Source organism: Thunnus maccoyii, chromosome 4, assembly GCF_910596095.1.
Source record: "Thunnus maccoyii chromosome 4, fThuMac1.1, whole genome shotgun sequence".
NCBI classification, from domain to species: Eukaryota; Metazoa; Chordata; class Actinopteri; order Scombriformes; family Scombridae; genus Thunnus; species Thunnus maccoyii.
Genome location: NC_056536.1, coordinates 12532611 through 12545297, shown reverse-complemented (window position 1 = coordinate 12545297; position 12687 = coordinate 12532611). Strand labels below are relative to the sequence as shown.

The 12687-nt window shown below is 37.4% G+C and overlaps 2 protein-coding genes across 3 annotated transcripts; one reads left to right on the top strand and one right to left on the bottom strand.

Moving 5' to 3' along the window:
* Positions 1–230: 230 nt before the first annotated feature.
* On the bottom strand, positions 231–4782 carry taf10 (TAF10 RNA polymerase II, TATA box binding protein (TBP)-associated factor). Its single transcript, XM_042409387.1, has 5 exons — positions 4363–4782; positions 3600–3757; positions 2533–2597; positions 725–839; positions 231–557 (listed from the first exon to the last, which is right to left on the bottom strand). The coding sequence occupies exons 1-5, from the start codon at positions 4493–4495 to the stop codon at positions 468–470; spliced, it is 561 nt and encodes a 186-aa protein (XP_042265321.1). The 5' UTR covers positions 4496–4782; the 3' UTR covers positions 231–467.
* A 267-nt stretch (positions 4783–5049) lies between these two features.
* Positions 5050–11974, top strand: LOC121895930 (putative oxidoreductase YteT). 2 transcript variants are annotated; one of them, XM_042409487.1, is made up of 14 exons: positions 5050–6368; positions 6672–6780; positions 7127–7211; positions 7319–7392; positions 7526–7585; positions 7796–7903; positions 8310–8366; positions 8551–8681; positions 8945–8999; positions 9199–9291; positions 9401–9535; positions 10050–10151; positions 11057–11218; positions 11516–11974. In XM_042409487.1, the coding sequence occupies exons 1-14, from the start codon at positions 6355–6357 to the stop codon at positions 11642–11644; spliced, it is 1314 nt and encodes a 437-aa protein (XP_042265421.1). In that variant the 5' UTR covers positions 5050–6354; the 3' UTR covers positions 11645–11974. The 2 variants fall into 2 exon arrangements, with proteins under 2 accessions (XP_042265421.1, XP_042265422.1); XM_042409488.1 differs by lacking the exon at positions 11057–11218.
* The last annotated feature ends 713 nt before the right edge of the window (positions 11975–12687 follow it).

Sequence of the window (12687 nt, the reverse complement as noted above, 5' to 3'; positions counted from 1 at the left end):
GCTATATAGCTTTTCATTAAGCTCCCTTTATAGCAATTCCCTTTTCTTAAAACCTTTCCAGTTGTCCTTTCTCATATGTGACTGTTTACTTTGAGTGTGTTAAAGTAGCTGCATTTCACAGATTTTTTAAAAAAGTGCCTTTACATTTGCAGAACGTCAGTGAACTTGTAGCATTCAGCTTGAGTTGGATATTGTATAACTCTTTCCAGCAGTGCATCCTCTACAATCTCTCAATCTCACAGACACCAAGGTTTTTATTAAGGGTTTTATTTCCACAATGAAACGTAATTTTACAATTCAACAAAATGCAAAGGTGGCTCCACAAAAAAAAAAAAAGACAAAGTGACTACAAAGATTTGTCAAAGCCATACTAAAGCAGCATGATAAAAAAAAAAAAAGTCAACACTCTAGTAGGTCAGCAGGGATGTAAAACTAGCTAAAGCAAAAGGCCTTGAAGACAGACAGCTCTATGTGAAGTAATATGGCTTCTTGACATTGACACCATATTCTGAGAGGGCAGGAGTCAGGTCTTCCATAGTCAGAGTGTACTTCTTATCCTGTATATGGAGAAGAAGAAAAAAAATTAGAACTCCACACATGATCAGAAATACTTAAATACACGGACAACGACCTCCTTCAACCATCTTGTAACAACAGCACTGTCAAGATATCGTATGGAGGTTTTACATTTAAAGCCTATGTTAACAATGAGAGAAACACAGACCTTTGTCTTGCTCCTTGAGCTTCCTGAGGCGGTGCCCTTCATCTTACAATACTGCAGCGCATCATTAGCGATGTCTGAGATGAACTTCTGAGACGCAAGGGAGATCAGACGGATTCTAAAGAAATGAAAATGAAAATAATTGTTGTGTTTCTTTTCTGTCTGTACACAGCCAACTCAATAAAAACACATCATACATATCTGACAAGTACAATGATTGGTTATTAACCAGACACTCCTGCAGACATACGATACACAAAGTCTCTTCTATGGAAACCTTGTCTATGAATTCCTCTGGTCTCATTTTTACTTCCGAGCAATCATAACAGCAACTATCACAAAAGTTACGCAATTAATGGTTTAATAAATGTAAGAGTATGTATGGAGTTTAGTAGCAGTGTATACAGATATACAGCAGCTTTTCTGAAACCCTGTAGTGATCAAAGCCAATTTAACATCAAGGCTGTTTTTATTGCTGGTAAAAAAAAGAAAAGAAAATTACATTTGCTTTAATCACTCAACAAACCACATGATCTTCCAAAGTATATTACCTGACTGACAGCAGATGAACTAATATCAAACACTGTGGTCATTAATTCTACAAATAAAACAGTTTGTCTGAACTAGTTCAGCACATGAAGCTAAATAATTTACTTTCCAATTAATGGTAAGCATAAGGAAACATACTAAACAGGTTTCAGGTATGAAACTGTTACCCACGCGGTAATGATTGGAGCCGTTTCATTTCATTTCATTTAATTGCACTGATAAGATGATAATGTGTCAAGCTGTGGCGTGGCTCTAGCTTGTCTCAGGTTAATGATTAAACATACAGCAGAGAGCCACATCATTCTTTTTATGGCTACATGTTCACTGCAGTTTAACTTACTATTTTCTTTTTGATTAATAATTCATAATTTACTCCGTTTCTTAGATCTTTAACCTCTTAAACTTCACAAGGACGCCAGTGTCCTCCAGCTGTCAGAGGCTGTAGCAGGCTCAGTGTGAAGATTCTGGTATCATATTAAACAACAAGACCTACGGCATCCAATGGTACCAACCGTGTCACGCTTGCTTGTGGGGAAGGGGGCTAAATAGCGCTCCAAAGTTAGCCTACATTTTAGCAAGAGAAAAACTGGCATTGCCATTTTCAAAGGGGTTGCTTGACCTCTCACCTCAAGATATCTGAATGAAAATGTGTTCTATGGTTACCCACAAGTCTCACCTTTACAGACATGCCTACTTTATGTTAATACCATGCAGGTTTTTTTGCATGCAGTATAAATGTGTTATTTTCACCTATTCTAAAAATGGTGTATTTTAATATTTCTGCATACTGGGATCCCTGAACGGTCTTGGAATTGCATAAATTTGGTATGACTGGAAAGCTGAGACTCTCATGAATTCAACTGGCCAAACGGTATTAATATGTGATGATGTTAGTCCCCATAGTAGCCATTTCATTGTAGTGAGATCATTATTTGAAACTTGACCTCACTGTATAAAATGACATATGTTGACCTCTAGGATAATCACAGCCTCATGAAACTTTACAACCACAAACACGAGACGTAGGGCATTCAGAGGATAGATGGCTTTCCCGGGTATATTGATAATAAGGGGGTTTCTGAGCAATTTCCAGAACAGAAGTGCTCGACATCCAATCGCCAAAAAATGCAATTCTTACAGAAATCTCCAAATGTCGTTTTTGATACCAAATCACAGCATGAAATTTTCTATGGTGTTCCTGAAGGTCTCGGTGTCTTAATGTGGTATTTATACTTCATAGAGTCGGTCTTCATATTACTTACATTCTTGGATCAGAAGCTTCAAAGCCAGCCCGGTTGAGGTAGTAGCCTGTAACTGCATCAGGAATCTGAAAAAATAAATAAAAGAGCAGACTTGAGCTTGTAGAGAAGATCCCCATAGTCTGCTTTCACTGCTGCTGACACTTATTTGTGCTGAACATTATGACTGTATGTCTGCTATTCAATAATAATCAGCCAAATAATCTAATAAGAGTATTGGTGCAGTCTCTGAACTCTGATGGACACTTCTCTAAGGAGGACAGGAGTTGGTAAATAACAAACTGTCATATTCATCCGGCGTAGGGGGGATACTGTAAGAGGATGTACATTCTGAGACAGCAGAACATTGTAAATTATTTTATTTTTTAATTATACTGTGTGTACCAAGGCAAATTATCCTGCAAGTTTGCTTTACGCTAATATTTGGTGACAGTGACAAGCTAATTTGGCTGGCTGGGTAAATAAACCTGCCAGGTGTTTCCCACATTAACCACTATTCAGCTGTTAATGGGCTCGTTGGAGACGAGCCAGGCCTGCACAGCATCAGTATGCTGCTTCTGTCTGACAAATTCTGTTACCTACAAGTATTGTAGGTAGCCTACAATACGAACATTACTTAGTTATTTAATTCTTGCATTATGAAGCAACATAAAACTTTTGGTAACAAGTGGGATCTGAGTATTCTTAAAAAACATCTGCACAGATGTGAAACCTCGCCAGTCTATGTATCTGACCGATCAATTCTTGCATTTCTGCTTTTCCTCTTCATGTAGTTTAACTATAGATTGATGTTTTGATTTTCTTTATTTCAGGATGTGAATGGGTTTGAGGTGAGGCGACAGGTAGAGGTCAGCCCTCTATAAAATATTTAGTAATATAAGACCTGACTGCAGTATTCTGTCACTTCCTACTGCTGCAGCTGCCTGATGTTGTCCGTTTTCAAGGCGAGGCGCCACTCGTCTCTAATGAGCCTAATAACTTCTAACAAAACTAATACATTTATAGTCTTTCTGACAACATACTCCTATCTGTAAAAGTAGTAGTGTTGTAAATTGACTGATAAAACTTACTGTGGGAGTGTATTCTTCCAGCTGCAGGAGGAAATCAGCCAGGGGCGTGGTGGAAACGGCAGGCTTTACATCTCCATTGGTGATGCCACCAGGAACATAGACGCCATTGGAGACAGATACGTCTGATGATGGTGTCACCATGGCCGCTGAGGCTGAAGCTGTAAAAGTTAATCTGAAGTTATTAAGATGACCTTATGCTGACATAAAGAAACGAAAGTGTACACTTATCTGCTGCACTTCACAACTAACAAGAGGTTACAGTTTTTACTTCTAGAGAGAGGTGTTTTGCAGTACTGTGAGGTCCAAAACCTTGTTTACAGGCATGTTACAAAAAATCTCTTATCTACACATCGTTTTGTACCGTCTTTTTATCTTTTATTATCTTTTTGTCTTCTCTTTACTGTGTTTTAGCGTCTTTTGTCTTCTTGCCTTAATTTTGTCTTGCTTTTGTTTTGTTTTGGCCTGACTGTTTGGCTCTTTGTTGTTATATTGTCTTCTGAATACTCTGCTTTCGCTTGGTCCGTCAAAGCACTTTGTATAAACTCTGTTTTTAAAGGTGCTATATAAAAAAGTTGTTATTATTACAACACGTGATGATGCATGCAAAAATGATTAGCTTATTGCATACATGTAGCGACAACTCATCTTCTAATCTATATAACTAGAAATAACTAATGATAACCCAACTGTTACCTTGAACTAAGTGTCGAGAAACAACAACATGGACAATAACATTAGCCGAAGTCACATAACGTTAACTTACCATTACTGGTGACCGAAGGGATGCTACTGACATTAGTTGTTGCATTATCATTTGCGATACAATTGCTGGAAGTTGAAGACGTCGTAGATGACACTCCAGTTGTGACAGACTGATTAACGTTGTCAATATTCATGTTGATGTTGTTTTCGTTCTTTGCGGCGTCAGCTAACACGCTAACCTTGGCTAGTTAGTGCAGTGAAAATGTCCAAATATGAACAAACCTGCGATTCCGTCCTGTACAGCTCTTACAACACTCTTCTACAGAACAGTAAATTGTGGTTAATACTACTTTTGTAACTGGGAGGATTTGAAAATTGCAGTATCATGTGCTAGCTAGCGCCAGGAATGTTTGTAGCTACCGTACAGCGGAAAGCTCACGCTGCAGATAGTAGCGTCATGTGACCTCAGCTTCGACCTGACGAAGGTAGCCGAAGATTTCCGAAGATTCTCTGTCGACTTTTTTTTTTTTTTTCAAACTTTATTACATTACATACTTTATTACACAGGTTTACTGGTGAACAAAATGCCAGAGAGGTTCACGAACAACACATTAGAAATAGAAAGAAAATTACATTTTAAAAAAGAAAAATAATAATGAATAAAATAATCAATAAAAAATAAATACATTAAACAAAGAGTCGTTAAGACATTAAAAAATACACTTAACAGTTGTTTACATCCTTCTTATTAGTGCAATATTTAATGGTCTGTAAGTACTGCTCACATTCTTTATGAAACTTAGCTAAGATAATGACAATATTGATTATGTGAGCTTGTCTTATTCTCTCTTTTGTAACTTAAATAACCCAAACAGTACATGTTTATACAATAAAGCAAAAACAGCCATAAATGTAACATCAATAAACTTGGAAACCTCTTGCCACAGTCTTTTAGAATAGTAACAATGATAACAGAAATGAGGCCCAGTTTCAGTGTGTGCAGGGCAAAATGAACACTATATTAATGTTATTCTTAAATCGTTTAACAAAATGTTTTACAGGGTAGAATTTGTGTGTAAGCTTAAAGGACACATCCTTTATCTTACTGGTGATGAGATATTTGTGAGGCAACAGCCAAACCATCTGCCATCGATTATCACCATGGTTGGTCTTTATTATACATCCATGAATATCTCTGACAAAATTTTTCCACTATCTTCTTCTTCTTTAAAGGTTTAACGGCAGCATTACTGCCATCTTCTGGAGTTAATTAACTCCTACAGACTGCGGATTGTCAGACCCTCCTACGTTACAACCAACATTATTTGATGAGTATTTGTCCCACCTTCGTCTGTTTGTTGTATTAAAGTCTAATTTGATTCAGTTGTGTCAACGACTGACTAATTGAATGTAGGTATATAACAGGTAGCCAATAAATAACGAGTAAGGGGGATTCATAGATATATTTACACGTGTATTAATGATAGGATTAGGGCGACTTTACGTGTTATCTGTTAACTAGTTATGACAAGTGCGTACCCTGTAGATTTATCACATTTGTTATAATAATCACAAAAGACAAAACTTGTAAGAGATAAAAATTACAAACCTCTGAAAAGCTAGCTAAAATGATGTCTTGTGTGCACACAACTGAAATGGATCTAAATGCCTTAAACGGTCTAAAAATTGATTGTATGAATGGTGAATAGTCTTCAAAACACAAAATACAGCCGCTCAGCACTTCTTTATCGTATTACTTGGATATCTGATAATTTTCCAGGTGTGTTAGTTCTATATTAGGGTGTATTTTACCTTTAACCATGTAACAAGTTCCGATGTTTAAACTAGGAAGCAGGAGTTTACGAGGAGCCCTGAACGCAGCACAAGTGCATGGTGCAGCAGGGGGCGTCAGGCAGCTGTCTGACTGTTTTGAGACTGTTTTTATTGTCCGAAGAAGTGAAACTTTTCACTATTGTAGCCGATTCTTGAGTTGCAGTTATTTATTCAGTGGACTGTGTCTGAACAAAACTAGACCAACGTGGAAGACCGTCTTATGGGACAAAACAGGTACAGAACCAGCCATGACATTAAGTGACAGATCTTATTTACCAGACAAATGTTTGGTTTATAAAATTTATTAGACTCTCATACTCTATTAAGGTCTTTAACCAGCTCATTTGTAAGGAAAGAGAAATGCTTACATGGTAAATCCTTCAGTTGATAATCAATATCTGGAGATGTAGTTAATGATAACTCAGATAATAGAGGTGTGGTGTCTCTGACAGAGACTGTGGAGGTGATCACATATGACTGAAGAGTGTTTATCAGGCACTGAGAACAAGAGTCTGAAAGCTTCGGTTTGTGTCAAAGTTCACAGGGTGTCAGCATGACTTCCTCTGTCCGTGTCATCGTGGTGGGAGCTGGCAGTCGAGGGGAGATCTACTCCAAGTTTGCCTCCATCCACCCTGAACGCATGAGGGTCAGTGCAGCCTGCATTTAACAAGGAGGAGATTCAGTAACACAGTTATCATTGTGGATTGTTTTCTTCATTGACTGCATTGATAAAATTCCTGTCAGCCAAGTCATCTATGATGAGATGAGATACCCATGAAAATAAAAACATGTACATTGTAATAGAAAAGTACAATCATGTCCTTTAATTAATGTTTTCTATAATCATACAGGTTGAATTAAATTAGTCCCTCAACTGCTTTAACTTACATAAAGGATTTTGGTTTCTGTTTCCACTGCTGCCTAAATGTCATCATTGTCCAGGTATGAAGTTGTAATGATTGACAGACATTAACTCAGCTTCACTATTTCAGGTTGTTGCAGTAGCTGATCCCAGAAAATTTGCTCGCACGAAACTTCAACGGCAACACAAAATTGTAGATGAAAACATATTTGAAGGTGAGCATTAAAAGAAATAAAAACAGCATTTAAATATTTTCTATATTTTATTTTCTAAAAATTATCTTCCTCATAATAAGTTATTTAATGCTCTTGTTTCAAATCAGACTGGCACAGTATCGTTGAAAGAGAGAAGTTTGCAGACGCTGTGTTGATTTGTACTCCAGACCGCCTTCATAAGGTAAATATATTTATGTATATGCTGTATGTGTTTTGTCGTTTGTGTTTTCACACACTTATTGGTCTGAAATATTTGGAAACTTTGTCATTGTTCTGTGGAAAATCACTCGATTAAACTAGTTTATGTTCCTCAGGAACCTGCGGTGGCCTTTGCAAAGAAGGGCTACCATGTACTGCTGGAGAAACCAATGGCAGTGAGTGTAAATAATTATAAACATAATGTATAACGTTCACTTTGATATTGGTGTCATTGATCATACAGATTGATTTTGTGTTTTGTTTTAATTCATGAGTACATTGCAAATTTCAGAAAAGATACTATTTCATCCTTCAGTGTCTGTTTGTAAAATACTAAAACTCTTTCTACGTTTGCATTTGTACATTATTGTTTTCCATGACTTTAGACGACTGCTGAAGACTGCACAGCAATGGTGGAGGCTTGTATGCAGAGTGGTGTGATGCTATCGGTGGGTCATGTTCTCCGCTATGATCCCGTCATCCACAAGATTAAGGTGAACAGTTTCTGTCACACTTTATGTTTTCTTCACCAGGCGAGGGTCAGGGCTCTGGGGTTAAAGATCTCAGTCTGGGTTCTTATGAAAGAGTTTGGATTATTGATCCCTAATTCAAATCAGCAACAAACTCACAGCATCAGCAGTATCCAGATCAGCTGATCATCCCACAAATAAAGCTCTCCAGTTTGTTTGACTTGAGTTTTGTTTAGTTGTATTTCTATTGGGAGTAGCAGCACCTCTTGTACATGAAAATGCTAAATTGTCTTTACTTGTGATGAATCAAACCATCAATAGAGTTGATTAAGTGCTCAGTACTTGTCACTTCTGAAGATCTGATAACTGTAAACCTGAAACTGAATTTTAAGCAGGAAAAGCTAATTATAGTTGTTTTTTTTTTTTCTAGGAGCTGATAGATGCTGGTGTTATTGGTGATGTGATCCATATTCAGCACCTTGCGCCGGTAAGAATAGAAATAAAATAATATTGTTAATCGTCAGAGCTCCTTATTTAACTCTTCAATATAACTGTAACATATTGTTGCTTTTGTTCATGAATTTCTTAAAATCATTAGTTTTGTCATATTATTTTTCTTTTCTTCATGCAGTTCAAACTGATGCACACATATATTTTACCTCTTGTTCCAGGTTGGATTTTATCACTTCGCCCACTCATTTGTTCGAGGAAACTGGAGGAATGAAGCAGAGAGCTCTTTTGCTCTTTTGGCCAAATCATGTCATGATATCGACCTCATACATCACTGGGCCGGAGGACGCAGGTAAACAAACAGCTGTCAATGATCAACTCCAAGCTCGCCTGATGTTTAGAAGTAAGATGCAGTTAACACTTAAATACTGAAATAAGACGGTTGATCAGCTGTGTGACATCAAGAATATTTATTTGTCGATGCCTCTATCCAAACAGAGCCAGCAGAAACTAGACCCCTTACCCAGTCTCTGCCTCATCAGTGGACGTGGTTGTTTGCTGTGTGTTTTGTTTTTCTTAATATGAGTCATTTACATCACAGTTTGTACTTGGCAGGTGTGTGAAAATGTCATCATTTGGATCCGTCAGCCACTTCCACAAAGACAACAAGGTGTGTAGTCTGTTCACTTTATGTGGCCCAAAACAAAGAAATCACCTTTATCACAAAGGAAATAAGCAGCCACTGCAGATAAGAACAAACTGGTTGTTTATTGTGTTTATTTTGTGTTCTCTGCATTATTTCTAACAGAAATCTCCACACACACTGAGCATGAATATAAAATGTAACATTTCTAGTTTATTTTGATCAGCCAACAGGTGCTGCAGATCGCTGTCTGGATTGTTCAGTAGAAGCAGTCTGTCCTTACTCAGCACGCAAAATCTACCTGGACAGAGTGAAACAGGTTAACATCTCAACACATTATTTACACCAATTATCTTTAGAACTTGACCGCAGGTTGAAAATTGTGCTTTGCTTCCTTTACAAACTGTGTGTGTGTTTATGTGTGCTAGGGTCACACCGGATGGCCCGTATCAGTCATATGTTCGAGCTCGTTCCCAGACATCGAGTCAGTAACTGAGGCACTGAGGACTGGACCATATGGCCGCTGTGTCTACGAGTGTGACAATGATGTCTGCAGTAACCAGGTTAGAAAACACATTTGTAGACTGAGAGAGCAACAAGAGTTTGAGGTTGGTTCTCAGTCTCCACGGCACAGCGTACTGTCACTTTCTAACCCGTTAACTTTTGTTTTTGTTTAAAAACATGTTAAACTCAAATTCCATCAGAGATGCACCAGTATCCATGGTGATATCAGACATAAGGTCAAATAAACTATAAGTATCTAGACCCAAGACTGACGTGACATGTTAGAAAACCATCAGATATCAAAGAATATGTCGATCTTATCAAAAGGCCCAAAAAACAAGGTAGTATTATTATTTTTTGTATGTATTTGGTGGTTTTCACATGAAAGAGTGAAGATGTGGCCTCGTTGACGTCTCCATTATATTTACCAAATCATCTGAGATGCTGTCTAGAAGCAGCTGATTACTGTGTGGCATTACTGAAATACACAGGCTGTATTGGTTTGTTACAGCTGTTTAAAATCTTAACACATCTGCGCTTTTGTTGTTTTGTCTTGTTTATCTTCTCGTTCAGGTTGTTAACATGGAGTTTGAAGGGGGTCTGACAGCAGCCTTTTCCATGGTGGCGTTCAGTGAGGAGATATGCAAGAGGAAAACAACTATGTATGGCAGCAAGGTAGGACTGTGAGGAATGTGGACAGAAGAAACAGAAAGAGGAAGGAAGTGCTAATACTTGAGCTACAAGAGGTTCTGCAAAGAAAGAAAATCTACATGAAGAAGATGTAGATGTCAAGTATTAGCTCACATGAAGCAAAGTCATTCTGCCCAATCAAAAGTGTTTGTAGACAGGTGATAATGAAAAAAATTAAATATCACAGTAGTGTTGACTACACACACTAACTGGCCAAAAGTATGTGGACATCCTAGCACAGTCATATATTGAACATGTCTTTACAAAACCACGACTATGACTCTGCTGCTGTAACATAACAGGCTTCACTCTTCAGGGAAAACTTTTCACAGGATTTTGGAGATTTGCTCCCATTCAGCCACAAGACATTAGTGAGGTCGGGGACTGATGTTGGGCGTTAAGGTCTGGCTCACAGTCATTGATCCACATCATCTCAAAGGTGTTCAGCAGCTCTGCCGGTCAAGTTTCTCTACATCAGACTCCGAAAACCATTTCTTCATGGATCTCACTTTGAGCTTGTAGCATCGTCATTCTGATTTCCTCAAACTGCCACAAAGCTGAATGTACACTGTTGTCTAAAATATAACTGTAGGGTATGTGGGGGGTCAAAAAACATTTAGCCATAGAGTTTACCTTGATATTGATATATTGTTAATCTAATTGATATGTTATCTATCAATTGGCACTTAAAATATTTACACACCTGAAAGTTTTGAGAAAGAACATCATTAGTGCTGCATCTGGATTTGATGAAACATTTACTTTATTGATTTCACTTCGTTCATAATGCAGCTTTTATGACCAGATAAAATAATACTGTGATGTTTGTTGCAGAGCTTTAACGATGCTTCTAAGATGGATGCATCAGCTAAATGCTGCTGTCTTTACAGGGGGAGCTGTCATATGACGGCCATGAGATACATGTCTTTGACTTTCTGACCCAGAAATCCACAAAACACACAGCACGCAATAACGCTCCCGAACACTTTGGCATGAGTGGACACGGTGAAGCAGACTACCACCTTATGGAGGCCTTTATCTCTGCTGTGGCGGTGAGAGCTTATAAATGCATATTAGTTTTTATTAATATAGAGTTTCCTGTAGAGCTCATTTGGTTGTTTCAATATTTGAACAGCTTTCATTTGAATCTTTATCTTTTATGGACAGTCGAGTTGAATTTGTAGTTGTAGAAGTTCGGCCACATTAAGGAATAACGACATATAACAAAGACGCTGTATTTACATTTGTGTAACTGTTGCAGAGGCACTGACACTAAATTAATGTTAAAGATTTGGAAACTGTAATGGTTGATTAATCTGGTGTATGTGTGTGTGTGTGTGTGTGTGCAGAACAACAATCCATCTCTGATCCGCTCGGGTCCTGAGGAGACGCTGCTGAGCCATTTGCTGGTGTTTGAAGCGGAGCGTTCACGACTGGAGAGCAGGGTGGTTTACTGTGGTGACACAAGTCAGAGCTAGAAGACTAAAAATCATTTAATCTCATCTTAAAAACAAACACTATAATGATCTGAATGATTAATGAAACAATTAGACTGATGAATGAAAGGCCAAATCTTGAAGTTTAATTCACATTGCTCAGGGATTTTAATTGTGTATTTATAATCTGTGTTTATGAATGAATGAGTGAATCTGTTCAGTTTTTAAATTATATATGTCCTATGTCAACATTATGTGTTTGTTAATTTGTGATGTTATTATAATTTCTTGATAAGAAGTGTTCATGTAACAGACTCATGATCTCCACTGAAAATTGTGAATCTGTTAAATTAAAATTGTCTTTGATTTCTAGTTTGCTCTTAATGTCATCTCACACATAATATATCTCAGGATATTCAGGACTGTTGACCAGTTTGATGACAGTTGACGTGTCACTTTTTACTAAGATGCTCAGAGCTTAAATGTTAAATAGAAAAACTACTTGTTTATCTTTATTGAAGAGTCAGTATAAAACAGATGCACACAAATATACAATATACATAAAGATAAATTAGATCGTATTCTCTATGATCTATTATATATCTATTAACTATCCTATTATTCACTTCTGTTAAGTCAAAGTTATATGTGACATTAAAAAGGTTGTTCCATGTTGAATAAGTAATATATTGAAGCTTCAAAACATATTCATGTCTACCTAAATATTTGTTACACCATCTACAGATAGATGTATGGTGTATTTTTTCTCAAAGCATACAGTATAATAGAGCTATTAAGAGATTTAAAAGCTCAGTAGACTTTCCAGTGGCTCAAACTAGCAATGGCAATGTTTTTCCGTTACTCGGAAATGAGAGCAGTAGCTCATGGCAGTAACAAGGAGCCGCACCAGCTGTAAACGTCAGGTCAGTCTGTCGCCTTCTCCCTCTGAATCTGAGGGGAAAATAAGACAAACCTTCCTTTTTCTCATTCTGCTGGCAAAAGTAATAAACCTAATAAAATTAGCAATTGCATGATAGCTTTAAAGATATGAATATTAGTGAAAAACAGGCTGTGTAGTCACAACT